The following is a 26566-nucleotide window of genomic DNA, read 5'->3' as shown; positions in this document are numbered from 1 at the left end:
TGCGGCAACTAGACGTACCCCGGTTTTGCCGTTTGGTTGCAAACGGTTATCACGGCCAAAGCGTAGTGAGCGGACTTACCAGAAACGTGAAGCGGGGCCACAGACTGGTATTCCAACCTCAACGTAAACGAGGCATGCCCCGGACGGCGCCCGACAGCGACTCACAAATGTGTGCACGTTACGAATCCAACAACCAGACAGACGCATGGACCAATCACAACACGAGTTCTTTTCCGCCCGGAAAGTCTTGTTGAAATCTGACCAATTAGAGAAGACTTTGAGACGTTGTGGGTGGAGGTTGGCCAATTGGTGAGCGAGGAAGAGCGGCTAAATAAAAAATAAAAAGTATTGTCTTCTTTATGTCCCCGGGTGACCTCGTTAAAGCCCTTGAAGAATCACATTGTTATTTATTTTAGGCCTTGGATTTAATTTGACAACATTAAGTAAGAGCACCTTATTCGCAATAAGGATGTGTCACACTGATGGATTACTAAAGGGGCCTACCAGGCACAGGTCCAGGGGTCACAGAGCCTTTGAAATGAGTGTGAACGTCTCATGTTGTTTTCTAAATCTAATACATTGCTACAAAGACACAGACAACTCTTGCGAATAGACATAAAATGACTACATGGTCACCAAACAACTAAACGACTACAAGGATGCATAAGACAGACACAAATTGACACAAACAACAACAAATGGACACAAAGTAATTACAAACACACACAAAAAGACACAGGACTAAGTAACACAACATGTACACACACTAGGACAGAGAAGCAAAACAAACACACAAAAACACAAAATGACCACGAAGAGACACAGAATGAGTACAAAGAGACACAAAATGAGTACAAAGAGACACAGAATGACGACAAAGAGACACAAAAGCACTACAAAGTGACAGAACTAGAAATAGACAGAACGAATGCAATGAGAGACTAATTACTTTATGTCTGGAGGTCTTGCCCCTATGTGAAAATATTTTTGCATGTCTGTAAGACAGATCTATTGCATTGTAACTTATTTCATTGTATTTTAAACATCATAGAAGTGTATCTTCTGATATAATCTATACATGTCAGTCACACATTAAATTAAATTAATATTCCACAGGTCTAATTTGATACAAATTACAATTATTTCAATAAAAGATGAACCTACCTATCATTTGGTCTAAAACCTCAGCACACAATGATTATCAAGTCAAGCTCAAAATATTCAATGAATTCTAATGTAAGACCAGTAAAAGCAAGGAATTCTTACAACTACCTGGGAGAGCAAACATGTGAGCATTTCTGCTCAAAACATGATTAAAATGAGGATTTTCTTTTGATCAACTACTTATTACATATTAGGATTTGAAAATTCAGTATCCTGTGTTTTCATATCTGACAGACATATTGTAATATAAATAACTTTAATTGGCGTGATATTTTGGCAGTCATTGGAGGTAACTGATGTATTTGTGACTATAGGCATACTAGACTACTATACGTATCCAGCTGTGAATACTTGAAGCTGTGTGTTTAACCATTCAATACAAGCTAGTAGAATACTATCTTATTATTAGAAGTACACGAGTGAGAAATACTCCCAAAATAATAAAATAATGATTTAAAATGTCAAGGGGAATGCCCATTTAAACTTCACTGAATGATAAGAATTAAATGTGTTCTTAATAAGCCATGAAATGAGGCCACAATGTGATTTTGTTCGAAGAAAAAAGACAAAAACATGTCTGATAGCAACACGACATACATGAGTCATTTATTTAAAAACAATGTACAGAAAACAAATCCCCTGTTCAAATTATAGATTTGACACGAAAGCCAACACAAAATTAAAACGTTTCATGATCGTGATGGTTGTGATCAAATGTACTGCTGGACACAAATCATGAATACAGCTCGAAATCGAGTCTCTTGGAGTTGTAGAACTGAGATCCCTTCTGGTCGATCCTCTTGCAGTAAACACCAGTGCTGAAATAGCCTTCGTCCACCCAACCCTGGAAAACAGACAACAACAAGATTAAAACCCAACTGGACAGATTTCAGGTTCAAACTAGAACCAGCCTGCAGCTCAATGATCTAGTAACCAAAATGGGATTTACTAATACAGGTGTATAAGTATGGAGAATAAAAATGTGCTAAAATAAAGTTGGTATTTAATGCGTTATTAGAAATAGTTCTGATGTTTTAAAGTAGGCTTGTATGAGTTCCTTATCCATACCGTACTTATTAGTGTATTAGCTACAGTAGATGGCGCTCAGATACAGACAGGAGTACCAGCACGGAGGCAAAGTAACGTAATGCTGTGGGCTGCAGCAAAATTAATTAAAGACCCTAAAGACAAACATCAATATCAGTTTGGGTTTACGCTTTTTCGAAGAAGTTTCTCTCCTAAAGCTTGCTGTCAAACAGCCCTTTTAAAAGCAAAACTAAAGCCGGTATCAATGCTCTCTTCAAAACAGCAAGACTCTTAATTTCACCTTGCAGTACACAGGAGCTGCTGGTATATCCCGCTGCATCAATCATTTAGTTTATTTATATTGTTGTGTGACCTTAACCCGTAAAAAACTATAACAATAACACAAACATTATATTGTACACTTAAATGTATTGATTGTTGTAAGTGGTTTTGGTGCTTTGCTGACATGACGTTTCTCCAAACTCCATCTAGTGTGAGTAATGCATGACTGTGGATAAGTACCTCATACAACCCCACTTCAATATATAATAAATCCAGACGTAACTCTATTGGTCCAGTTACACTAGCTTTGCCACCCCATCATGCTGCTCCCAGCAAGTTTGTTCTGAATATTTTTAACAAGTTCTTACAAAACCAGAAGGTCAAAACAAAAGTACAGTTCATCCATTAACTCAATAGAAAACCATGCATTAGCCCTCGTACACACGTAAAAACTCAAGAACTGTAAAGAAATACCTGCATCTGCGGACTGGTGAAAGGGCCAAAAATCTCTGAATCATCCTTGTTTTCCCATTTGTACTCCCACATGACTTCATCGCTCACTGAGAAGACAAAAATAGAATTAAACAAGCAACATATCTTGCACTATTGAAGGAAAATGCTTATAAGCAACGCTAAGCAACCTTTTTCATCTTCCTCCTTCTTTGCTTTGCCTGGCTCCGTCTCGTCAAATTTATCTGCGAACATATCAAGTTCATCTTCTTCCTCCTCATCATCATCACCACGTTTCTTCTCCACAGCTGGGCGCTTGCTGTTCATGCTCTTCATCAAATAGGCCAGTTTTTCATATGTTTGCTGGTAGATCTCAAACATCCCAGATCCAACCAATCTGTCAGCTAGTGCGGTGAGCTTGTCAAGCTTCTCTGTATCCCTTTTGGTCTCCTTTGTGGGTTCACTCTCTTCCCTCAGCTTCCCCTTCTTCCGTCCTCCAAGACCTCCTAACCGACGGAGCGCTGTGGCAACTGTCTCCCCAGGTAGCAACAGTTCGATCACAGCTTCAGTGAGCTGGTGCTGAGTCAAGGATGCCAGTGGGTCCTCTGCAGGCTCCATCTCCTCATCTTCCTCTTCCACTTCATCAGTTTTTTTGTCTGCCTGTTTATCTTCTCTCTGTTTCTCTTCCTCGGCCTCATCCTCATCCCCGGCTCTGCGTTTCCGTTTGGCTCCAAGACCTTTCTTCTTTTGTTTGAAAGGTTGTTCTTTTACTCTCACCTGGAAAAAGTAATGTAATATTATTGCACATGGCTTGAAACGCTTTCAGACATGAGTGAAAAGTCCCTCAAATACAATTACCCAATCAATGTTGTCAAGCCAGTTGTCTCTAATCTCTTCTTCCTTTTTGACGAAGTAGTTTCCTTCAGAGTCGAAGTATCCTTCCTGCATCTCCTCGTCCAGGTTGAAAGGTGTAATAGAAACTCCCTCGTCAAAGTCGATTGTCGGTCCCTCTTGGCCTGGAAACATAGTTAATGTGGTCTCAGTTGACATAATTACTGATAGTACATCTTTAGGAAAAGCAATACCTTGCTACATGTATGGAACTTATAAGTAGCAGAAGTGAATTTTTAAAAATCTCCAATGACAAAGCTCTTTCTTGTAAAGAGTTTGCTTCCTTAATACGCAATTCAAATTGTCATGATTGGAAAAATCATAGATATATACACTTGTGAGGATCTTGTAAATACATTCTCAAGAGTGTATGTGCACGTTTGTATTTTCAATAAGTATATATTTGAAGTAATATACATCATATTTAAGGAAGCAAGACCGCCTCTCGGCCATCTATCAATTCCTAGTGACAGTTCAAATGTTGAACAAGACATACCATCCACGTCATCACTGGCCAGAATATCATATTTGTTGGTGCTTTTTGTTTCTTCTGCATCATCCTCTTCATCGCTATCAAGGGAATGTTTGCCCTTAAACCTGGAGCCTGGTCCACTCACAGCCTCGCAAGTCTGGTTCAACCGTAGAACGAAGAAAAGAGAAAATATAACACAAATTAACATAAAAAATGATGCAGGCATTGCTTTTCTTGCTTTATTTATTTCTATGTTCTGACAACACTGTCACTGATTTAGCTTTATGGCAGGCAGCCTGTCCATTTGCTCATTTAAAAAGACTGACGGGTTAAAAAGTGTACTGCATGTTTATGTCTTCAGGGATAAGAGCCTGCATAAAGAATAAGACAGAGGACACCCGTCTATAGTATGGAACAAGAACAGGCAAACATGAGGACAAACTCCTCCTTATAGATCATTTCCCTTTCATGGCAATCAAGCAGAGCATCAGAAGTTATTACGGCCTCAGTGGACCAAAGGCAATCCAGTGCCGTTCGTTAATGTCTTATATACGGGTGTTTTTTCCACCTGTGACCATCTTCCAAAATATATGGTTGCTATGGTGGCATATAACTAAGTATATTTACTCAAGTACACATTTGAGGTACAATTGTATTCAACTTTATACTTCTATTCCACTAAGCCTTTAAAAAAGGTAAATTGTACTTTTTGATCAACATCATTTAGCTGGCACCCGTGAAAGTTCACTTTTTAGAGTCTCGACACTACAAACATGATGATTTTATAGAATATGATGCACTGTTGTGGATTAAACTACCAGTCAATACAGTAGGGGAAAAACATGAGCCGCGCTGCCCTCACCGTGGAGGAATCAAGCGCTCCCCTGGAGGTCTGCTGTGAGGTGCCAATCAAAAAAAAGAAATGGGCTACACAATAGCCAATCAGAAAAAAAAACGTATCTGTTGTATCTGGGTAAAATTTAATCCAGCAACCAATGAAAATAAAGCATCCTGGAATTGCGGGCGACTGACTGATATCCGAAAATTTCGTTCTGCGGGGGGGGGGGTCCACTCTTGCCTGTCTTCAAAACTTGAGAGCCCTGTGTAATCTAAAAACATTATATATAATAACAACACACTGACAGGTAAAATTCAATGCACAATGACTACTCTCCCCATACTTTAAGTACATTTTGATGACAATGACTTACTTCCATGCTTTTTACAGAAATACGATTTTGAATGCAGAACTTTTACTTAGGGTAGAGTATTTTCACAGTGTTATTAGTACTTGTATGATATGATTAGCATGGATAGTTACACGTATGAACTAACCAGTGAGCTATGGTTAATTTACGTTAGCTAACTTAGATCTCTCGTTTGTATTCAGCGATGTGAACGGTGGGACACACCTCACGTTACCTTTTTGTTTGGGAGGTCTTCAGCGAGCTCCAACTCTCCTTCCCCGTCCTCAAATGTGACTTTCCTCTTCGGCATGGTGCTACACAAATGAAGACAGGGACACTTATGTTACTCACACGAAGCTAACGTTAGCTTTATAATGTTAGGCTCGACAACACGTTCACGTGACGTCGTGAATGTCGGCCGTTACCAGAGCTCACGTTAGCTATAGCGAGCGCCGCAGCGCGCGCAGATCAAATAAACCATTTATCACAGTCCAGATTCATTTTAGAGATGAGATTAAATTTAGTTAACTACTATAATACACCTTGTACATTATGATGCTGAGAAAACAATGGCAAACAAGGCAAACGCATTGATATTTAGCTGGAAAGTGTGTCAAAACCTGGTCAAAATCATTTAAACGACGTACGTTTTGGTTTCTTCTTCGTCTCCTGGTTTTCTTCTTCTTCTATTCTGAACGTCTGTGCTTGTTAGTGAACAACGATACAGCGCATTACCGCCGCCACCTGGTGAGAAGTGTGCATTGCATGTGCACGTCATTGAACTGCCCACTAATTCTGGTGGAAGACAAGACACACATCGCTATCAAGGGAATGTTTGAGAAAAGAAAAGAGAAAGTCTAACATTATTTAACATTTAAAGACATATTTGTATTGGTATTAGCTCAACTTTATTCCAGTTATTGTCATTATAACTTATTAATAAATGCAAATACTAGTATTTGACTGGGGTTCTATAATTCAATGTATGTGGAGTAATGTTCCTGTTTTTCAGTTCACTTGGGGTAACACTGACAGCTGTCAAAATACCACTTTACAAATGCTTAATCACAAATATCAATACTGCATATCGAATTTTAGTTAACTTTGGTAGTTGTAGCAAAATTGTAACAACCAGATTTTTCAAGCATCACTTCAACAAGCTGCTTTCTACTACTGGGTGGTAAAATTATAGTAAAACAGATTGCATAATTTGATCATGTTGTATAATCTGAAAAATGCAAAATAATATATATCATGTTTGATATTCAGTCTTTCTCTATTTGGGATTTGTCACAATTTTTGATTGGTTGTCAACTTGTCGTGTAAAGTACGTTATGAAGATGTTATCGTCTTATATTGAGAATGTAATGCTTTAAATGAAATGTTGGACTTAAATAAATAAATAATCAAAGATAATGACAGTGGGAAGAAATTCAACACTTAAACACGAACATAAAAGGAAGGACACTTTTGGCATTCAGATTTTTGATTATGACCATTGGCCCCTGATTCAAACTGTGGAGACGTGCTGCAGAGAATATAAATCCCTCTAAATCTCTTCACCTTGGATCCATTTAGATGTTGAATTCTATGAGGTCCTTCGGGATAAAAAGGATAAGTGTGTGTAAAAAAATACACAGGCAGGAAAGTAGCGGTATTTTCAAGGGGTCATTAATGAAAATCCTATTCCAAAATAGTGAAAAATAAAGAGACATTTTGCATTAAAAGCAGAGATTTTTTTTGTGTCTGAAACATTTATTCAATTGATCTGAAAACAAGCTGCATATCTCCCTGAAGAATCATATCTACTAAGGGGCTTTTGCTTGACACAATTGCTGAAATAAAAATAAATAAGTAACTGAAAATGCAGAAGTGAGAGAGCCGATGCAAACACATCAGACCACCACTTCTACATCCAGCATCTCACTTCCAGGTAGTTGATGTTAATGACTGCTCGGTTCGGCTGATCCGCTCGCTCTGGGTCGACTCAAGCGGAGAGGAGAGAGAGAATATTATATGTCAGGATTTTGTTACCAGGAAGTGGGTCGAGTTATTTATATTTCAACACTCGTCCTCTCGTACCCGAGGGAGAACCAGTGGTAGTAACCTGAAACCATGTATGTTCAAACATTGTCTGGTTCTGGATGCATCAAACTGGAGGGAAGAACAATTAGCTTCATGTTGAGGACCGCTGAAGACCAAGAACAAGATATCGATAGATGTAAATAATGTAAAAACAGCAGCGAGAGAGATTCAACATTGGCAGAGGTGAGTCTGAGTCATGTTTCTATGCTGTCACTGCTGTCTGAGTCGCAACAACAACTATATGAGACTTGTTTTATTGGCATTGCCTAAAGACTTTACTAGTGTGGCCATTATAATTTAATTGACAGTCATTATTTATAAATGCAACCTGTATTATTTGTTTATATAGTTCTATTAATGAAGTCTATTTGGAGTAACAGTATGGTCCTGGCTTTTAGTTTGATGGTAAAACTGCTTTTAAACCGAAAGTCTAATGGATATTAATAGTCATTTATTCAAAATAATATCCTACGATTAGTATTTTATTATGATTAATAATAATTAGAATCGTACAAATATAATAAATTGATCTCAACACGAGAGTGAAAAAGTTTAGTTTGGTTGCTCGATAATTTCAACCAATGTTTAGCTGGAAATAATCCAGTCTACACCTCATACAGTTTTCAGTGTAAACTTTTAACTTTTTGTAATCTTCTACTCAAGTAAAAGAACCAATGCTCGAATTACAAAATACTCCATTAAGAAACGAGGGCAGCCGCATTACAAACAAAATGTTCTATGTGCAAAGTGACCACTGTTAATTATTCAATAATAATATTTTTTAATTAAACGACACACTGCTGCGTTAAGAAGTTCTTTATTAATAGCCAATCACGATGGGCTGATTTTTACTCTTCATATCTAGTTTCCGGTATTCACAACCTCGGGATCAGACTCACGCACTCATTCACTCACTTACTCTACATGCTATTGCATGAAGTACAAAATAAGATTGTGCATAAAGATAACTTAGCCATTAACTTACAGTCCAGCAAAAGTAAAAAATAGTGGAACAATAAACATGAAGTGCTTTATTATACTTATTATAGTGTATAACTACTTACATGGGCTGGCTGCTGCTTTCAAACCTGAAGTGTAAGGATAATTAGAGGATAAAGTCAAAGATCAACCCCATTGAAATGAATAGAAAAGTGATAAGGGTTTGTAGTTACAGTAAAATCATGTATTAATTTCTGGAATAAGTTCTATTAGATGCATTTTACTTTCTGCACATGAAAGCCCTTTGTCTTCTTCAGGTGTTGGGATGAAGCTCCATGAGAAGCTTTTGACCCATTACCTTTCATGCACCTCTCCGGTAGATAAACAGGGATATCTCGACAAAAAGGTTCAAATAAACAAAAGACAGACACCATGGAGTAACTGAACATTAAGAGCTGATCTGGTGGCTAATGCAATACTCCTTTACTTGGACACGCTTTCCTTATAGAAAGAGAGAAATGCCACCTACCATCGGCGCTGGTTCGTCCTGAAGGCCAACCTGCTCTTCTACCAGGAGCGTCCTGCCGACCGACACCTGCTGGGTGTCATCGTGCTGGAGGGGTGTGCAGTCCGGCGCTCAGAGTCCGGGGTACAGTTTGCCTTTTCCCTGGTGTTCGAAGGGCCGGGACTCAAAACCTACAGATTTGTAGCAGGGGATGGTCAGGCTCAAGACAGCTGGGTGAAAGCTCTGCTCTCAGCCAGCTACTGTTACCTCTCCCTGCTGGTGAGGGACCTGGGGAGGCAGTATGAAGGTGTGTTCGCTTTCCTGGTGCCAATATACATTTTTACACACTGAAGTTCATGGTTCTTTTTGGTGCCCTTTTCATAACTTTTGTCTCAGACTGTTATTTTTCTGGTGGACAATTGGATGATTAAGATCAGTGCAACCAGCTTCAGCCAGCTGACAGTTAGCTTAGCTTAGCATAAAGAATGGAATCAGGAGGAACAACTATCCTGGCGCTGTCTAACGGAAAGGAAATCTTCCGACCAGCACCATGAAACTGTTTTAAATCGGTTATATGCCGGATTAGTTCTTGGCTCTAAGCGGTTGCAAGCAGACAAGTTACAGCTCACAGTCAAGATCAAGTCAAGCATAATCTCCTGTAAAAAAAAACACAAAATAGTTTTTAAACTTAGTTTTTTCTAATGCAATCAAGGTACGATACCTTTAGTGGGGCCCCTGTTGTGCTAAGCTAAGCTAACTGGCCACTGATTGTACCCAAACAAGTGTGATTTCAATCTTCTCATCCAACTCTCTGCCAAACTTTTCCTTTGCGAAAGGAGCTTCAGATTAATTTCCTGTTTTCCATCTGCAGAAGCTAAACAGCAACAAGGCTCTGGAGAGTCCTGTCACGGCTCCTTCATCAAACAGACCACCACCAACTTCTTCTTCCCTGTGCAGGGGCCAACAGCCGAGGTCAGGGAGGGGAGGAGCTTCAGCGCCGGCCCGTCAATACCCAACAGAGTGGTGGCTAAAAAGTCTCCTAAACTGTGGCCCAGGAGAAACTCTCACGTCACACCACTCAATGGACCGGCGCCTTCGTACGCCGAATGGCCTCTGGTGGGTTTTGATCCACTCGAGGACTTTAGCAAACTTCATGACCACTATGGCCAGGAGGTGAAGAAAGCCAGAGAGGAATGGCTGAGGAGTCGCCGAGCAGAAGAGGCACACGTTGATGAAGATCTCATCGACCTGGGGTGATGGAAAACCCACAGCCCGCTACCATTTAAGAGGAAGTGAAATAATGTGTCAAAAAGGAACTGAGCCTGAAGAGTTGTGGGTTTAACTGTACATTTAAGAACAGAGAGTTTGAGGCCCAGACACCTGTACATGTGAGAAATGTTCCTCCATTTCATATGATCAGGTTAGATCATATCATATATCATCAAAGAAGCAGCTGGAGTCTGCACATCTGCACCTTTTGGGCCATTAAGCAATTATTCACATTGTGCAATTAATAAGTTTGTGCATGGTATAAAAATACCATAAGCAAAGAGTATTATATTATGTTCTTTAACTGAAAACATCTATTCTGTCAATCTAGGTCCTTTGAGACAAACATTTCTTTCTAGTTCAGAGCTGTTTGAAGAATCGCAAATCCATCATAACACAAATAGTGTAATTTACTTGTCAAGATGTCATGGAAAAGGCCCTCTATTCTTATTTGATCTGCTACCTCGAACTGGAACACCTGCTACTAATTGCGTTGAGGATATTTCTGTACATTTCCCTGCTGAGCAGGTTAGAATTCAAATTACGCCATTTAAAAGCTGAATCTATGGCATAGACTGTCTGATGCAGGACCAAGCAAAGAGTATTATATATTTATAATTGAATGAAAAATAAATAAATAGTTGACTTAAATGTCTGATGTGTGATATACAATAACATGCTGATACATAACATACAATAAGAAACTATTTAAAGTTTTAGTCCAGATTGTGAAGTTTGATGAATGCAAAAAAGAAATTCTGGTACAATTAAAAGGGAAATATATATGGAAAATAAACACGAGATGTCATGCAGGTGAATGTGAGGCGACAGGAGAAGGCAATGCAGCAACAGGCCAAACACAAGGAACACTTGTCAAGTTCATGAAGTTTAAAACATATTTCCGATAGAAATTACAAGGAAGCATAAAAGCAGACACACATGACGTGTCTCTTTTAGTGTCATGGAGAAATGGGATCTTGTGTTTGAATATTTATCTAAATGTATTTCTCTCAGTAGAATTGTTGCCACAGTGATGAAAATGTTTCATATCACCTGAAAACTACTTTATAAAAAATAGGAAAATGTATGGGGAATACAGAGCCTAGGACAGACATGGGCAAACTACGGCCCGTTAGGCTTTTTAATCCGGCCCGCCGAACTTGTCCAAATTATCGTAAAAACCCATGGATGTGTAAAAACCTCCTTCAGTTCCCTTTTTCACCCTTTCCACGGCAATACCCTCATTTCCCCCAATAGATGGCACACTAGTTCATACGAGCAAGGGGACAGTTCATTACGTTCCTAGAGGAAACCAGATGACCAGGGGCCGGTATTTCAAAATGATCCACCAGGATTAATCCTCCTGGATTGGATTAAATCCTGATTAGATCCCAAAAACGGGTATTTCAAAGCAAATCTGATCCTGAAGATTCAGATTCGGATTTGGTAATCCAATCCTGCCTTTTATCGGGATTAAACACTGCTGTTGAGTATTTCAAAACTTTGGTGGGAAATCTGGATCAGAATCAGAAATCAGAATCAGAATCAGAAACAGGTTTATTGCCAAGAATGTTTTCACAAACAAACGAGGAACTTTCTTTGGCGGAAGGTGCAAGATTCGCGCACCAAGACACCGAGGCGCCGTCCGCGGCGCCATCTTGGAAAGGGTGGATGAAAGATTACAGCATAACATGAGGGAAGAGAGGCGAGAAAAAGAAAAAGCAACCCCCCGACTATGCCCCTAGAGGGGTACAGTGTGGGAGCAGGAGAAACAAAAAACACCATTGCACATAAGCACATACATCTTAGACATGACTTGCAACGAGTAGGAAGGGGGGGAGGGGAGGTAAGCCAAAGACTGGGCGATAGCCCCGCCATTGGGGGCAGAAGGTAACCAGCACCGACAAGCAGCCAGCCCGGTCCGTCAGCCGTCACGGCGCCGGACACAGACCCCGTCCTGTCACCCTGGGGGGGCAAAGCAGGCGAAGGCGTGGGACGGGGGGGTGGGGGTAGTGATTGCATATCAGTGTGTTGAAGTTGTGTGTGAGTGGCCTGGTGTATCGTCCTCCCCCAGTCCACAACAGACAAAGTTCCCAGACCGCAAGATGGTCGTTGCCATGGAGATAGCCTTGAAGGGTCCTGGGGAGAAAACAACCACAGGTGTCTGTGGATAGGGGGAAGGGAATGAGAGAGAGTCTCGCTTCAGTGATCTTCGGGGGAGTTGTTGTTCCAGTCACGGCCTTGGCCAAGGCCCGTCCTGGTAGAGGGAGCCGAAAGCAGTTTGATCCTAAAAATCAGGATTATCCTGATCCCAACTCAGAGGTGGATTTGAGGGAGATTACATGAAAAGGTTGGACCAGCCGAAGTGTAACTGCTCCCAAAGTTCATTGTTTGATACACATATAACTAGACTGCTGTTTGATCAATGTTTATTTTCTTTGCACGTTCCTTTCTTTTTCAGAAAACACAGTGAAAATTTGAAGTAAAAAAAAATACAACGTAGGCTATTCATTGAAAATCAGTCAAATGTATTTATTAACATGCATTCAGCACACACACATAATTTTCATAGCCAAAGCTTAAACGGTTATGGCATTTGGAGCAGCTCTGTGTTAACTGTCTGTCTTCTCTTTCCACAAACATCTATAAAGAAAACGCATATTAAGGTTTTATCTCTTTTGTTGACAACTGTTTCCTAAAAATTCAACTTAATTGAGTTTATTTTTTGTAGCCCATTATCACAAATTACACATTTGCCTCAGAGGGCTTTACAAACTGCACACATAGACATCCCTGTCCGAGGACCTCACATCGGAGATATGTACAACACATTTAAAAATCTACACCCAATGCATTGCGAGTAAATGCATTAAAATGTGGACCGCGACATACAGACACTAGCCTCTTTACTAGCGTGTTAGCTCCTTAACACAGAAGTCAATGGAGCAGCGTTAGCGCAAACTCAGCTTTATTTGACTTCGCCGAGCCATTCTTTCAACTTTGTGCGGATTTACGGAATTTGTTAACTCAATATAGTGATTGCCTTTCATCTGGTTTTAGGACGCATCAACACTGACCAATATTATACTTAGATTTAGAGACAACAGTAGTGCCAGCTTCTCCTTTTTTCCGTAAAATGTTCGCTCCGTTTCCGGTTTTCTGTCTGATCCAGGGGGCGGGGACGGATTTGGAAATCCCAATCTGCCGGTATCAGGATCTCTCTGATCCAATCCCGCAAAATTTTGAAATACCGGGATGGATCAGGTTGATCCGTGGCTGAGGAAAGGGGGATTTGGTTATCCGGATCATTCTGATCTGGATTACAAGTTTTGAAATACCGGCCCCAGGACTTACTTTACCACTTTCGTGTCCACTGGTTACGTTTGGGGAAACAACGAGTGTGGGAGCTCAGAGAGAAGATTCGCTCGTTTTTGGAGCTAATGGGGAAATCCGACGAATTGCCTGACACGGACTGGCTTTGTGACTTTGCGTTTGCTGTGGACGGATGTCAATCTGTTTTTACTCGTCTCTGTTCAGTCGTGTTCTCACATGGTTACACTTTGAAATGCTTTGACAGTCTCTGTGGTCACTATCTTGTAGTCTCTCTTTTTTTCTTATTTTTCTCTCGAGTGCAACATCATGGAAAACACAAAGGCCTGTTCAGAAAATATATGATCGGGTGGAGACAAAAGTACACAACAGACAGGTTCCAGCGGCCTCGTTGTATACATACCTGCAAACTTGTCACCTTTCGGTGAAATTCACCGTTTTGAACTCAAAATAGGTCATCCACGTGAATCGTTGAGATCCGAAGAGTTTTTGTTGGGGGGGGGGGGGCACCTGGCCCGCTGCCGTTGAGATTGCAGTGAGACGCGGAGAAAAGTGTGAAGTGGTGCTCTTCGCAATAAAACATCTTTGATGGGACGTGTCGCGTCTCGGCCAATCAGCGTTCAGATGTCGACATCGTTTGGGGGTTCAGGTTAGCCCGCTACACCGTGCAGCTGTCACGCTGCACGGTGTAGCGATACTAACAAAGTACCCGTACGTTAAACACGATGTGATTTACCATATTTTTAGTATCGATACTTCATTAAGAGAGCGATCAGAGCGCACGCGCTGCTCCGTGTCGAGCTGTCTGCGCACACTGCGCTGCGCAGCACTCACAGCGAGAGAAGTGGCGCAGCTTTGAGAATCATCAGACACAGAGGCGGATGTGATGTCAGTGTCGGCGGGCGACCAGCAGGGGGCGCTGCAGGCACAGTGTGCGGGAAACACCTGATTATAGGCCGTAAGGTGAACACTGTTTTCGTTTCAACCCGCTCCACAGTCGCGCATCTACACAATCGTTAGCTCATAAAAAAGAACGAGTTGTGCTAACCTACCAAAAAAAAGTCCGTCGCTGAAATTGCCTTCGATTATCGATGCGACTATGTTTTATGCCGAACTAGTTTCTCCAGAGCGTAACGGGATCTTGGTCGCCAGTGGTGGCACGGTTCGACACGTGATCGGTCTACACCAATGAGGTAGCTGCTTTTTTGTCAACAGAATGGCAAGATGGCGGCTCCCGTGGTTGGATTCAACGTTACCGATAAAGAGGAAAACACCCTTAAAAGTGGGCTAAATGGATTCTAAATAGTGCTGTATACATAGCCGCGTCCAATAAGAACAATGAGGCAAATATACGATCATGTTATGCTTATGTTAAGTCATTTAGATCAAGTTTGACATACCTGGGAATACACCTTACTGACGATCTAACATGGACTGTGAACACCCAGCACACACTGAAGAAATCAAGGCAAAGACTGTACTTCCTACCTCAGTAGGAAGTACAGTCTTTGGCAGTAAAAGTAGGACGTACAGTCTTTTGGCAGTAATTGTACTTATACCAATGACCATTTGTTCGTTCGTTCATTCATTCTTCCACAAATGAAAACAACACTGATGAACAATAGAAACAATCTTTATGAAAAATATGACTGATATATAAAACTGTACAAAACTACAAAAGAAATAATATATTAAGGACGCTCAGTCCTCACTGTCAGTGTCAGGACAGTTGTCTTCCAGTTGCTCGGTGTCTTTGGTGTTGGCACAATTACAGCAACGACATAAGTCTGCAACACAATCCTGCAGAAAAACAGGAACATCTTCCTGTCTCACAGGCACCTTTGCAGCCGCAATGTATCACATGCAAAACACTGTCAGGGGCCGGATTTCTGGTCATCCAGGTGATGTGCAAGGTCCCATCCTCTATTTGCCAACCATATCCAGCAGGTGATGGAGCACTTATTTTTTGTTTGCGACAGGACCTCATTATTGCAGCCTGGTAGTTTGCCCTTTTGCAGTGCTGTTGGAGGGCATCAGTAGTTGGGGGAATGCATATTTCTGGCAAGGCTGATGATGCCATACAGAAAGCCTTGTACCTAGCTTCATTGACATTATCGGCAGCTGGCTGATCATATAAGTGGCACACATACTGGCAAAGAAGTGCAAATGTTGACTGCTCCAAGTTAAAGTGAGTACCTAAACTTTTAAAAGCCTTTAGGTACTCACCTTTCTCACATGCAACAGAAAATGTCTTTTTTCCCCCTTTGCCATAAAAGGCACTTGTGGAGTCCCGCGAGTGTACCGGTTGACAGGGTCTCTGCAAAAACCAGCTCGCAGATGTTGCGCTTGGTGGGGATGTGAAACACCAGCTGGGGGAAATCACGAGCCAGCCTCTTCTTCAACATATCCTGTCTGCAACAGAACAAAACAGTGACAATTAAGAGTCACAGGAGTATCATGAAAAGCAGAGAGTGGTGCAGGTGGTACAAGACATTACAGGCTAGAACCTATCTGCCATACAGCACATTTAACACCAAAGATGCCCAAGAAAGGCACACAACATCACGCACGCACACACACACGCACACACACATGTTGGAGGAGAAAATGTGTTAACAATTATCTCTCCCGAAGGTTGGGGGAGGAAGCTAAATCATTCATGAGGGTCATGGGTAAAGGTCACCACCAAGGGGTCTTGAACTGAGCTTGAACCTATCAGAATAAACAAGCCTTCGGGGTGTCTCAACTTCCTCTGATAGTAAACAGATGGACTTTGGAATGTGGATTGTCTCTGAGATGTATAAAGGTTGTAGTCTTGCACTGAGAGAGCAGCAGTTATCTCTGACGGCTTCGAGAGAAGGCTCGGGGATTCTGCTCCATTCAGCTGAATGTTTTCATGACTTGTTTGTTATTTAGCGTTTGGTTGATGACTTGTAAACTTGTTACTATAATAAAGTGTTATGGGTCAACCATGCTTAAACTACTTTTGATCTCTCACAAGGTAAAGGAACACTTATTTCCACCACAACACACACTTCTCCTTGTTGCCAACTGGTACATGTTTGTGCAAACAGCAAGAATTAAAAACAGTTTCTCAGGCCTGTCACACACATGTTGTGTAAAGCTGGACTTGCACATGACAAATAATAAGACGTGAGAGAAAAATGCATTGCAGTTACCTGTAGTTTGAAGCATCAAGACCTTCATTTGCTTTCACCAGTTCAATGAAGGCCTTCCTCAGCTGGCCCATTCTCAGCACCTCTTGGTTGACAAGCAGCCTTTGGCAAATGATCCTTTCACAGAATATCTTATAGCTGACATCAAACGTGGGCTCATTCCTAGAACACATGAATGAGAAGGAAATAAATGAATATGTGTTGTGATTGTGTGCACATACAACAGAATGCAGAGTGAATGTTTACTTATGCAATGTTAAGTTAGTAGCTCCTTGAAATGCAATATAATAAATAACTTACTGGTCTTTCTCTGGTTTTTCAGGCCTCGTCAAAAACCTGGTGTACTGATTATAACAGCCTTTGTGGTACTGCACCTCCAGAGCCACACAGTCTTTGTCTTTTATATGCAAAAGAATACTTTGGTCCTCCTTCAACTCAGCAGCTTTCTGCAATTGGCCTTAACAAAACAAAAAGGATAGCTCAATGAGTTTGTTGACATATCTCACACATAATTATACCTTTCAGTCACTCAACCACAGTGTGTGTGTGTGTGTGTGTTTACCTGCTGTTAATGTTTTAGCCTTTGACAGAGTATCCCTTTGTCGTTTGCCTGCTCGGTTGACAAACTTCTCCTTTTTTTGACAAATTATGCACAGGGCAGGAAGAACGGGGCCAGAGCCTGCGATTGGCAGCCCTGACCTCGATCGCAGTTTCTTTGTTGGACTCGTGCCGCTAGAAGTCGATGGAATGGCCTCGTGGTCTTCCGTCGCTTCTTGTCTCTCACGTGCGAGACGTCTTTCCACCTTTGCCATGGATTTTTTGTCCGTAAATCTACGGTAGCACGTGTGATGGAAGCCAGCATCCTCGGGAATATTGTCAAACTCCACATCAACACAGTGTTTGAAGTTCTCAGCCACGTCCCGGGACTCACTGTCCAACCCGAGCCACGTTTGTAGGCTTGTCCTGTATGTATTCCATCGTGTAGTGGTGAAATAATGTACCTCCTCGTGCTTGACTGAAGTAATATGCATAAAACAATGTTTGTTTTTTGATTTATTACTATATTCCAGTGTATTTTCTTCGTCTTCTGTCCTGCTCGAGGACGCCATCTTGCCATTCTGTTGACAAAAAGCAGCTACCTCATTGGTGTAGACTGATCACGTGTCGAACCGTGCCACCACTCGTGACCAAGATCATATTACGCTCTGAAGAAACTAGTTCGGCATAAAACATAGTCGCATCGAGAATCGAAGGCAAATTCAGCGACGGACTTTTTTTTGGTAGCTAAGCACGACTCTTTCTTTTTTATGAACTAAATATTGTGTAGATGCGCGACTGTGGAGCGGGATTCATTTTCTAAAGGACTTTTCGTGGTTCACCTATTAAGAGCGTTAGCAGCGTGGTTGAGGCAGGAATAGCGCAGTGATTTATGAAGTAGAGACAAACATAATGCAGCTGGCGTTTGTCAAGTTATCCGCTCACAACAGCATGTTTGACTGTTATTGAAATGGATTCAACTGAATTAATTAGACAAAGCAACTTCTTTTGAGACAAAAAAAAGATTCAGTTTAAAGAAGATTGATGATCAGCATCCTCCAAGTTCAAAGTACATCTGACTCATGACCTAAACATAAAATTAACTGCTTGGTGATTTATGAAGCACAATGGAGTCAAATAACAAAATAAGGCAACCTGAGACTGGTAGGTGCTCAGACACAGGCACGTGCACAGATAGAGCCCTAGTGGTGCTCAAGCACCAGCCCTTTTGCCCTGGATGAGAAAAGTGCCCTTTTTGCTGGAGCCCACTTTTTTCATTCATCAGTATTTAAGAATAGAAATGACTCTCTCTGTCATCAAGTCCCCCCAAATGTGTTTTAATATCCGACGGGGCATTTATTTGAGTTCTTGTGAGAATTTCGCCCCGACATGCTCCGCGACGTTCAAGAAAATGTAAGCTAGTGGTCTGATGCTGCCCAGAGGAGACGCACGTCAAGGACAGCATCATCAGTGTATTGCTGCTTATGCTTCAACTCTTTCAGAATTTTTTTTGGCATTGGGTGCCCTTTTTTTTGGTTTGAGCACCTGCCCCCCAAAATGTCTGTGCATGTGCCTGCTCAGACACATCATATAATAATAATATACAACTCTCTTGGCATCTGACATTTCACAAATGTCCGTCGAGCTTGTCGTCCTCCATGGGGTCAGCTGGGAGCATCTCCACATTCCTGACCTACAGACGGACATACCATCCACCTAAAAAGTGATAGATGGCTACGGGGGAGTGTGGTGGCACCCGTGGCCTTAGAGTAACAACCAGGACAAGTGTTTCCATATCTGGATGAAAACACTTGTAAAATATTGAGATGTCACATCTTATTCTCGTGGTGATAACTGTGACTTTTATTGTGTACTAAATCATATTGCTGAAACATCTAGGAGTTTATAGAGAGAATATTGTTTCTTCTCAGAAAAGGTCTTCATGGAGAATATGCCTTTTTTTCTCAAATCTTGTCACATAAAGAAAAGATGAAACATTTAGAGTTAATGTTATTATATTAATAATGTATCATCAATAGTAAATAATTAATGATATCAAGTGCCAACAATACAGAATGAAAAATGGCTTCAAGGAATAAGTTGTTCCCATCAATGTATATTATTATATACATTATTATCATATTAATGTATACAATATCAAATGTTTTATTATCAACATTATCTGTATTGTTATCATCATTATTGTTATCATTACAAGTGTACTGTATCTTATACCTCATATACTAAACTGTACTGCATCATTCTATTTTATTTATTTATATGTTGTTTTATTTATATGTTGTCTATTTTATTTATTCATATGTTGCATCGTATCTTACTGCATCATACACTATATATTACATGTATATGTTATTAACCCAGACACCTCTAAGTATAAGTACTCACAGTACTTTTATTTTTCTGCTGTACACTGTTGACATTTACGAGACTTGCCGCTCTTAATCTTGTCACGATATCTCGTATCTTGTCACCTAAACCTCTCACTACCGAGTAAGTTTATCTTGTCCTGTCCTTGGGTCTTGAATAGTTTTGTATAGTTTATACTCTTATATACTAGTATTCGTCCTATTTTTTTTCCTTTTTTTTCTGATCTTTCATTTTCACTTAGATATTAATTGGTATTTGTTCTGTTTCTGTGCTGCGGTAACACCTAAATATCAATAATTATTAGATAAGATAATTATCTTAACTTATATCTTAACTTATCTAATCGTATTGTATGGTAGGGTATCTTATCTTATTTTGCGTTGAATTGCTGAACATAGTGCGTAATATCTTTCTGAATATTTCAGTTGGTTCACCCCTAAAAATGACTGCTTCCTCACACACTCACCTGCATTTTAATTTGAAACGTTTAAGGGTATTTTTTGTTTAAAAAAAATATTGAATGTAAAGCCAAAGTCTAAAATATAAAACCTAGAGTTGAGTATTTGTCTAAACCTGCACCTCTTCCTTAAAAGTGGTTTATGCATATTCCTGCAAGGAGGTGTTGCTCAGCGAGTGAACCTGGGGTCAAAAGGTCGCCAAGCAACACAAGGAGAGGTCTGACAGCTATAGGGGCGGGCTGTGGATGTCCTGACCACCGAAGACCGCAGCAGTGGAAACCAGCAAAGGACCGAGACGCGACCAGTGGGCCTTCAGAGTGGAAACACAAACAACCACGACCAGAGAGCTGAGACAAAAAAGATAAGAGATAAAGTCCTCCAATGCCGGAGATGAGCAAGTTAATGAAAGCAGATTATCTCTGAGATTTGGATATAAAACCTGTAAAAACTAATAAATGAAAGCATTTTGTTTGCCCGGCGCATTGGCAGACTGTCAAGTTTATTTCGCTATTTTTGTCGAGCTCAGCTGTCCCTTTTCTGCTCTTCTGGGAATGCTGGGGCCATCACCCTGACAAGTAATCCTCGTGTATTTAAGGGGGAGGAATGGCGGAGGAGCGCGAGGGGAGGGGGGGCAGGGGGTCGGGCGGACAAACAGGTGGGAAAGTGTTCATGACCAAACACAAACACACACCTTTTAATGAGAAAGCTGGACTGCAGCCAGATGGTTCATGGTGCTTTCACTTGTCATTTAACGCTGACGACTAAACCCACCCGTCCTCAAGAAAAACAAAACAGACACGAGGAAACCACTTTGACATAAATTACTACTGATAAGGAAAACACATTAAATGACATCCTTTGACACTTGAATGGCTTTTGTGTTTTTTAAATACACTTAGTATGTGTCCTAAAAGGTCTTAGTAAAGAGTGTACTTTTTATAATCTGACAGTTAAAGTTACATGCTGCTTTAAAGAGTTAGCTTTTATATAGAAAATCTAAAATACAAAAAAGGAATTATCGAATAAATTATACAAAATTACAAGCATCGAAGGCTCTGACATTTTTTGGCTTGTGATGTTCTCATTAAAATCATTTTTGATTTGACTTGAGTTCTTCGTATTCCCCCCACTACATGCCTTTGTGTCTTATAGCACATGGTGAATTGTATTCTATATTTTATTTGGCAATTAGGGCTTTTTAATATTTGTATTCTTTGCCTCCAGGATTTTAATGTCCTCCTTCCGTCGCAGTCTCAGATAATGTTGTTAATGACAACAATGTAAATGAACAGAAAGTGCTTCATAATTAATTAAAAACTTTAAATAGTAACAACTAATTCTATAGTTTCAAAAGTTGAGATTGATTACCTTTTCAAGAAATTAAACACATTCATTATTTAATGTATCAAAATTAGATAAATACATTATGTTAATAAACCCAATTCATTATGATAAATAAGTAAAAAATAATAACTAAAGATTTGTCCTTAATAAAGTGAAGTCAACGCATTAATGCATCAGGAAGTTACATAATGTGTTCCTATACACAAATACAACTCTATAAAATGTCCGAAGATAGATTGTATAATTTACTCCGCCGTGTGCAGTTTTTCAAAAACAAACTCAAAATATGTATTCTTCCATGTTGTTTGTTGTGTGAAGAGATATGTTGATGAGATGATACATTACATAATAATTAGTTCATGCTAAAGAGCTTCCTCCATCGTATCAGCTTCGGGGCAAAATCCCAGATTTGACATTAGCATCATAACAATTTAAAATAAGCGAGCCGAGCTGTGCACATACAGGGTCGGAGCGGCATCGGCTGCTGAGCGTATAGAAAGCTTGTATATATATCCGTAATATAGCAATGGACATCACAAACCAAAAATAAAGTACGCTAGAGGCGGCTGCGCCTCTCTGCATGCAGATGGAGGTGGACAGAAGGAGGGTGGAGGGACTGTGTCCACTGGTGGACTGTGTCTATGTCCCGAATGTCCTTATTAGTCCACGTGGGACTGCAGACCTGCAGTATCGTCCCCCAGCTATCAGGTTGACTTAATTTCAAGACTCCTGGGTCTATTTCTGATCCCCTGTAAGTTGATATCCTTCCCCGCCATTCTGTCTCCTTGCCTTTAGCCGTCAGATCATCCTTGACCATCATGGACTCTCTCTCCTCCCCCTTTTCTCGCTCTCTTTCCAGCTCACCCTCTCTCTCTTTTTTGCCCCCATCCAAACTTGAGGCTATGGCTAAAGTTAGACCGGCCTGCACAGGGGTATATAAGCCCCCGGAGATGTATGAATTACGCGGCTTCACACTATCTTCTCCTCCTTGATCAGCCAAACCACTACTCTCACCGTCTCAAGATGGTGAGTACTGGGTTTCCCTCATCTCTGCAGTCTTCTGATGGGAATATCAAACCAACCCCATGGATTAACTCTTATCTGCCTTTGATTTTTGTCGAAGCTTGAAATAATATTATACTTTTAAAAAGATGGCAGCCTTTGTCATCACTTTGTGATATTTTTCGTGGACTTTTGGATAATTTCAGTTCTCGGTGATGCAGTTTTAATCAGAATCAGAAACATGTATTTGTGTGTTAGACACACGAAGAATTTGACTACGGATTTAAGGATTTAAGGATTTAAATGTAAGGATGCTTGGGTTGTTTAATTGTAGTTTACATTTCAGATGGCCAAACTCAAACATCTGGACTATATTAAAACAAACGCCAGGCCGAGGTGTCAAAATACGTCACAATTAAACTTTCTTTATAAGCAGACCCCAAATTACTTAGTGTATCTCATATTCTTAACTGTGACATACATCTGAGAGATCATGGCATGATTGGTTGGAAGAAAAATATAGTTCTGCTACACTTTATATCTGCCTTTTCGATATTTTTGTTGTTGTAGTTTTAACCTTTTAGGCTTCTAACAATTACTCAAAATAAACAATGAAAAGAAAGATGAAAGATGTTCAAAGGAGAATTTATGTTGGATATGTGCACGTCTCCATCGTTTCATCTTCAGGGGCCTCGAGCCACAAAGGTTTGGGACCCAGTCGCACCGCTGTGACTTTTTCTTGACGTTTCCCGTCTTGTGTTTGTCCTCCAGGCACCAAAGAAGGCAAAGAGGAGGCAGGCAGCCGGAGGAAGTGGTTCCTCCAACGTGTTCTCCATGTTTGAGCAGAGCCAGATTCAGGAGTACAAAGAGGTGAGCTTCGTCCGGCCGCGCGGCGACGCTCCATCGCGACGGGGGCTCCTCATTTTCTTCCTCTGCATGAGCATCGGGAAGAAACAACAGACGAGATCGTGGATAGACACGCAGATGGAGAGAGTGACAGAATTAAAGCTGCTGTAGTTTCAGGGAATTCTCTTGGACCAGAATTAGAGTTTGCTAATGCAGCTCTTGGATCCATTTCCACAGCAGTTGCTATTCTGCATGCAGCTCATCTTCTCCCCTGACAATTCAATGAGCACAGGAATGTCATGAGGAGGAGCCCCGAAATTTCAGTCACCATCTGAAGCGCTCCATATTTAGTTCCCTATTGAGGCCCCCAGGTATCACTCAAACATCTTCTTAAGGCTGAAATAAGCAGAACAACTGGACCTCAGTTGTGGCGGAGAACTGAGGATGTGTGTTTAATATCTATTAGACGTTATTTGACGAGCAGAAAGAAAGAGTAACAATGTAAAGTGTAAAATGCGGGTGTTGGGGTAAGGTCAGTTCAGGAAGATTAGATTTTATAAAGACATGTGACGCCAAGAGATTGGATCAAGATGCTGTCTGTGTTTTTAATATGTTGTCACGGGATACGTGCTGGCGATAGAGGAAAGATGCCTCCTGCGATAAGTGATACGGCCGTCTTGAGTGACACTTTGGGAATGTGTGACACGATAATTTCGCCGATCTTAGCAAGTTGTGGTAATATAGCAGGGATGTGTTTCGTATCTGTCAGAGCGAGAACTATGTGTGTGTGTGTGTGTGTGTGTGTGTGTGTGTGTGTGTGTGTGTGTGTGTGTGTGTGTGTGTGTGTGTGAGAATGAGAGGGAGCAAGAAATAGGATGGCAGGGGGGGCGATGTCAAGTGAGTTTAAGTTCAAGAGGTTACGTTTCAGAGTGGATCAGACAGCTGTTCCCTAATGATGCTTTCCCAAATTAACATGTAAGGACAGACTCAGGGATACCCCCCCCCCCTCCCCTCCCCCACCACCTCACCCTACAAGGCCCCTACAGTCAGAGGGGACTTTTTTTTTCGGGGTGCAGCATTTTCTTTTTCCGTACACAGCGTACTCACCCGCTGAGGACAGCAGGGTCCCTGGAAGAGGCCTCTCCCCATCGGTTGTAAGAACTTCCTTCGTGTTACAAACACTCTGCTTCTCCTCTTTGCAGGCTTTCACAATCCTTGACCAGAACAGAGACGGCATCATCAGCAAAGATGACTTGAGGGACGTTCTGGCCTCAATGGGTGAGCGGTGGCGGGATGAACCCGCAGTGGAAGAGCATGCGTGGGCGACTCCTTCCGGGCTCTCTTTACTGATTCAAATTTCTTTTTGGATGCCGTTCAGGCCAGCTGAACACCAAGACTGAGGAGCTCGACGCCATGATCAAGGAGGCCAGCGGCCCCATCAACTTCACCGTTTTCCTCACCATGTTCGGAGAGAAGCTGAAGGGTGGGCCTCCCATTTTCTGTTTCATACATTATCCACATTACACTGGAAACAACAAGTACATTCACTAGACAGAGGACTCTTCCGAGGTACTTGTACTTGAGTGTTTTTATTTTCCGCTACTTTAAACTGCAAAAAGTTTGTACTTTTTGCGCCACTGTATTTATTTTCAACAATAGTTACTTTTAAGATTTCGTATACAAAAGACATGATGCATTCTTATAGATTAGAAATAAGGTCTCCTGCGACCAGCTGCAACATTAAATGGCTGCTTACATATTAATAGATCAACATGTTAATGAACCAATTATATAGAAATATGCACACTAGGTACCTAACATTTTGAATATAGAGGCTCTGGCCCAGGGGCCCCCTCTCCTGTTTGGCCCCTGGTCATTTGCCCAGTAGGACGTTCAGTGGACTCTTACTCGCTTCTTCGTCTTCTTCGCGGGTGTAAAGATGGACTAACCACTCTCTCTCCTCCTCAGGCGCTGACCCCGAGGACGTTATTGTCACCGCGTTCAAGGTCCTGGACCCCGAGGGTACTGGAAGCATCAAGAAGGAATTGTGAGCAATCTTTTCAAAAAAGTATTTAAAACTTCACCGCACATGTCCAATTCATTGTTTGACTCGTACGATCTGTTCGCTCCCTCCAGCCTCGAGGAGCTCCTGACCACTCAGTGCGACAGATTCTCCAAGGAAGAGGTAAAATGACTGCAGAACTTCATGTTTTTGTCAAACTGGTCTTATATTTAACATATTCTGAAGCGCTAATAGTCAAGACAATCATCCAGCTGCACCGTACAGATTTGCAGAGGTCCAGTGTCTCAAAAACATGGTGCATTCTTATAAATATGAGTCATATAATAGCCATGCTGAATATCCATCCCTAATTCTCCCCCTCAGATCAAGAACATGTGGGCCGCCTTCCCCCCAGATGTTGCCGGCAACGTAGACTACAAGAACATCTGCTACGTCATCACCCACGGAGAAGAGAAGGAGGAGTAAAGAGACCGCGAGAAGACAAGAAATACAACAATCCCTTTGCTTTTCTGCCTTCCCTGCCCCTCTCCTTTCCTCCTCTTCCTCCCCTCTTCTGTGTAAAAAAACCCATGTGCTCAGCCGTTCGTGGTCAAACCAAAGACTTGTCACACTGGCACATGAGCGGGCTGCCGCCCATGGGGTGTCTGTTTGCTTATGGGGAATAGGGGTGAGTCCCAATAAAAAGGATCCTGTGACAGCATTTCCATCCGCAAGCTTTTCTCAAAAACCTTTTCTTTCCTTGCAACCGTCTCGTGTCTTCTCCCCTCTGTCTCTCTGAGGCGTGTGAATGAACTGCTTCCCTCAGCATCTGAGGGGAGGTCAGGTTAACTACTGGGAGGAGGGAGCACGCGAGGACCTCATTCCAAATGTTGAAGATGTCCTCTTGTGTGTAAGAGGGGAGGGGAGGGAGCGCAGTTGCAGGTGAGAGGGGGTAAAGTTGCCTTCCTTAAAGCGACGACAACTTTTCTTCCTTGAAAAGTGGGAGAGAAAAAAGAAAGAAGAAAAAAATGACTGAAGGAGGGGAGGGAAAGGGCCGAAAGAAAACATTCAACTCTTCGATTTCTTTCCCTCCGCTCCTTCCTGCAACCATTAAATCATCTTTTTTCCCCCATAAGCTGGACTCTTTCCTCTGTAAAAAATAAAAGGGACAAACTGTGAATAAAATCTCTTTCCTTTTGTACAACAGTGTCTC

The 26566-nt window shown here is 41.4% G+C and overlaps 4 protein-coding genes and 1 long non-coding RNA gene across 13 annotated transcripts; 3 read left to right on the top strand and 2 right to left on the bottom strand.

Moving 5' to 3' along the window:
- Positions 1-1740: 1740 nt before the first annotated feature.
- cd2bp2 (CD2 (cytoplasmic tail) binding protein 2) lies at positions 1741-6138 on the bottom strand. Of its 3 annotated transcripts, none has more exons than XM_056407838.1 (7): positions 6120-6138; positions 5708-5786; positions 4310-4442; positions 3781-3938; positions 3114-3699; positions 2947-3032; positions 1741-2008 (listed from the first exon to the last, which is right to left on the bottom strand). In XM_056407838.1, exons 2-7 carry the CDS (start codon positions 5780-5782, stop codon positions 1898-1900), a joined length of 1149 nt encoding a protein of 382 aa, XP_056263813.1. In that variant the 5' UTR covers positions 5783-5786; positions 6120-6138; the 3' UTR covers positions 1741-1897. The 3 variants fall into 3 exon arrangements, with proteins under 3 accessions (XP_056263813.1, XP_056263814.1, XP_056263815.1); XM_056407839.1 differs by lacking the exon at positions 6120-6138 and adding an exon at positions 5148-5180 and having other exon boundaries at positions 5708-5968; XM_056407840.1 differs by lacking the exon at positions 6120-6138 and having other exon boundaries at positions 5708-5964.
- A 1351-nt stretch (positions 6139-7489) lies between these two features.
- On the top strand, positions 7490-10921 carry pheta2 (PH domain containing endocytic trafficking adaptor 2). Of its 2 annotated transcripts, XM_056407841.1 has the most exons (4): positions 7490-7740; positions 8814-8902; positions 9005-9308; positions 9873-10921. In XM_056407841.1, the coding sequence occupies exons 2-4, from the start codon at positions 8822-8824 to the stop codon at positions 10256-10258; spliced, it is 771 nt and encodes a 256-aa protein (XP_056263816.1). In that variant the 5' UTR covers positions 7490-7740; positions 8814-8821; the 3' UTR covers positions 10259-10921. The 2 variants fall into 2 exon arrangements, with proteins under 2 accessions (XP_056263816.1, XP_056263818.1); XM_056407843.1 differs by lacking the exon at positions 7490-7740 and having other exon boundaries at positions 8757-8902.
- Positions 10922-15217: 4296 nt separating this feature from the next.
- Positions 15218-18217, bottom strand: LOC130189261 (uncharacterized). Of its 6 annotated transcripts, none has more exons than XM_056408041.1 (4): positions 17339-18217; positions 17077-17233; positions 16802-16938; positions 15218-16012 (listed from the first exon to the last, which is right to left on the bottom strand). In XM_056408041.1, exons 1-4 carry the CDS (start codon positions 17883-17885, stop codon positions 15999-16001), a joined length of 855 nt encoding a protein of 284 aa, XP_056264016.1. In that variant the 5' UTR covers positions 17886-18217; the 3' UTR covers positions 15218-15998. The 6 variants fall into 6 exon arrangements, with proteins under 6 accessions (XP_056264016.1, XP_056264014.1, XP_056264015.1 ...); XM_056408039.1 differs by having other exon boundaries at positions 15218-16008; XM_056408040.1 differs by having other exon boundaries at positions 16818-16938.
- Positions 15705-16574, top strand: LOC130189262 (uncharacterized). The gene is made up of 2 exons (XR_008830733.1): positions 15705-15788; positions 15877-16574. It is a non-coding gene; the product is annotated as an uncharacterized LOC130189262 (long non-coding RNA).
- Positions 18218-22454: 4237 nt separating the features above from the next.
- mylpfa (myosin light chain, phosphorylatable, fast skeletal muscle a) lies at positions 22455-26542 on the top strand. The gene is made up of 7 exons (XM_056406597.1): positions 22455-22529; positions 23277-23375; positions 24554-24629; positions 24730-24834; positions 25320-25398; positions 25488-25536; positions 25738-26542. The coding sequence occupies exons 1-7, from the start codon at positions 22458-22460 to the stop codon at positions 25837-25839; spliced, it is 582 nt and encodes a 193-aa protein (XP_056262572.1). The 5' UTR covers positions 22455-22457; the 3' UTR covers positions 25840-26542.
- The last annotated feature ends 24 nt before the right edge of the window (positions 26543-26566 follow it).

The sequence above is a fragment of the Pseudoliparis swirei genome, chromosome 23, assembly GCF_029220125.1.
Source record: "Pseudoliparis swirei isolate HS2019 ecotype Mariana Trench chromosome 23, NWPU_hadal_v1, whole genome shotgun sequence".
Lineage (NCBI taxonomy): Eukaryota > Metazoa > Chordata > Actinopteri > Perciformes > Liparidae > Pseudoliparis > Pseudoliparis swirei.
Note: the sequence above shows the minus strand (reverse complement) of the source record. Positions and strands in the feature narration are given on the sequence as shown.

What these genes read in the sequence shown, in the direction of transcription:
- cd2bp2 (XM_056407839.1), bottom strand. Translation starts at nt 5,782, where the DNA reads ATGCCGAAGAGGAAAGTCACATTTGAGGACGGGGAAGGAGAGTTGGAG. An exon ending in GAGCGCTTGATTCCTCCACG is followed by an intron (nt 4,443 to 5,147) that starts GTGAGGGCAGCG and finishes CGGTTGAACCAG; the next exon opens with ACTTGCGAGGCTGTGAGTGG. An exon ending in GGCCAGTGATGACGTGGATG is followed by an intron (nt 3,939 to 4,309) that starts GTATGTCTTGTT and finishes CTATGTTTCCAG; the next exon opens with GCCAAGAGGGACCGACAATC.
- pheta2 (XM_056407841.1), top strand. Translation starts at nt 8,822, where the DNA reads ATGAAGCTCCATGAGAAGCTTTTGACCCATTACCTTTCATGCACCTCT. An exon ending in AGGGATATCTCGACAAAAAG is followed by an intron (nt 8,903 to 9,004) that starts GTTCAAATAAAC and finishes CTTTCCTTATAG; the next exon opens with AAAGAGAGAAATGCCACCTA. An exon ending in CCTGGGGAGGCAGTATGAAG is followed by an intron (nt 9,309 to 9,872) that starts GTGTGTTCGCTT and finishes TTCCATCTGCAG; the next exon opens with AAGCTAAACAGCAACAAGGC.
- LOC130189261 (XM_056408036.1), bottom strand. Translation starts at nt 17,885, where the DNA reads ATGGCGTCCTCGAGCAGGACAGAAGACGAAGAAAATACACTGGAATAT. An exon ending in GGCTAAAACATTAACAGCAG is followed by an intron (nt 17,234 to 17,338) that starts GTAAACACACAC and finishes TGTTTTGTTAAG; the next exon opens with GCCAATTGCAGAAAGCTGCT. An exon ending in CTTGATGCTTCAAACTACAG is followed by an intron (nt 16,013 to 16,779) that starts GTAACTGCAATG and finishes GTTCTGTTGCAG; the next exon opens with ACAGGATATGTTGAAGAAGA.
- mylpfa (XM_056406597.1), top strand. Translation starts at nt 22,458, where the DNA reads ATGAATTACGCGGCTTCACACTATCTTCTCCTCCTTGATCAGCCAAAC. An exon ending in AGATTCAGGAGTACAAAGAG is followed by an intron (nt 23,376 to 24,553) that starts GTGAGCTTCGTC and finishes TCCTCTTTGCAG; the next exon opens with GCTTTCACAATCCTTGACCA. An exon ending in GTTCGGAGAGAAGCTGAAGG is followed by an intron (nt 24,835 to 25,319) that starts GTGGGCCTCCCA and finishes TCTCCTCCTCAG; the next exon opens with GCGCTGACCCCGAGGACGTT.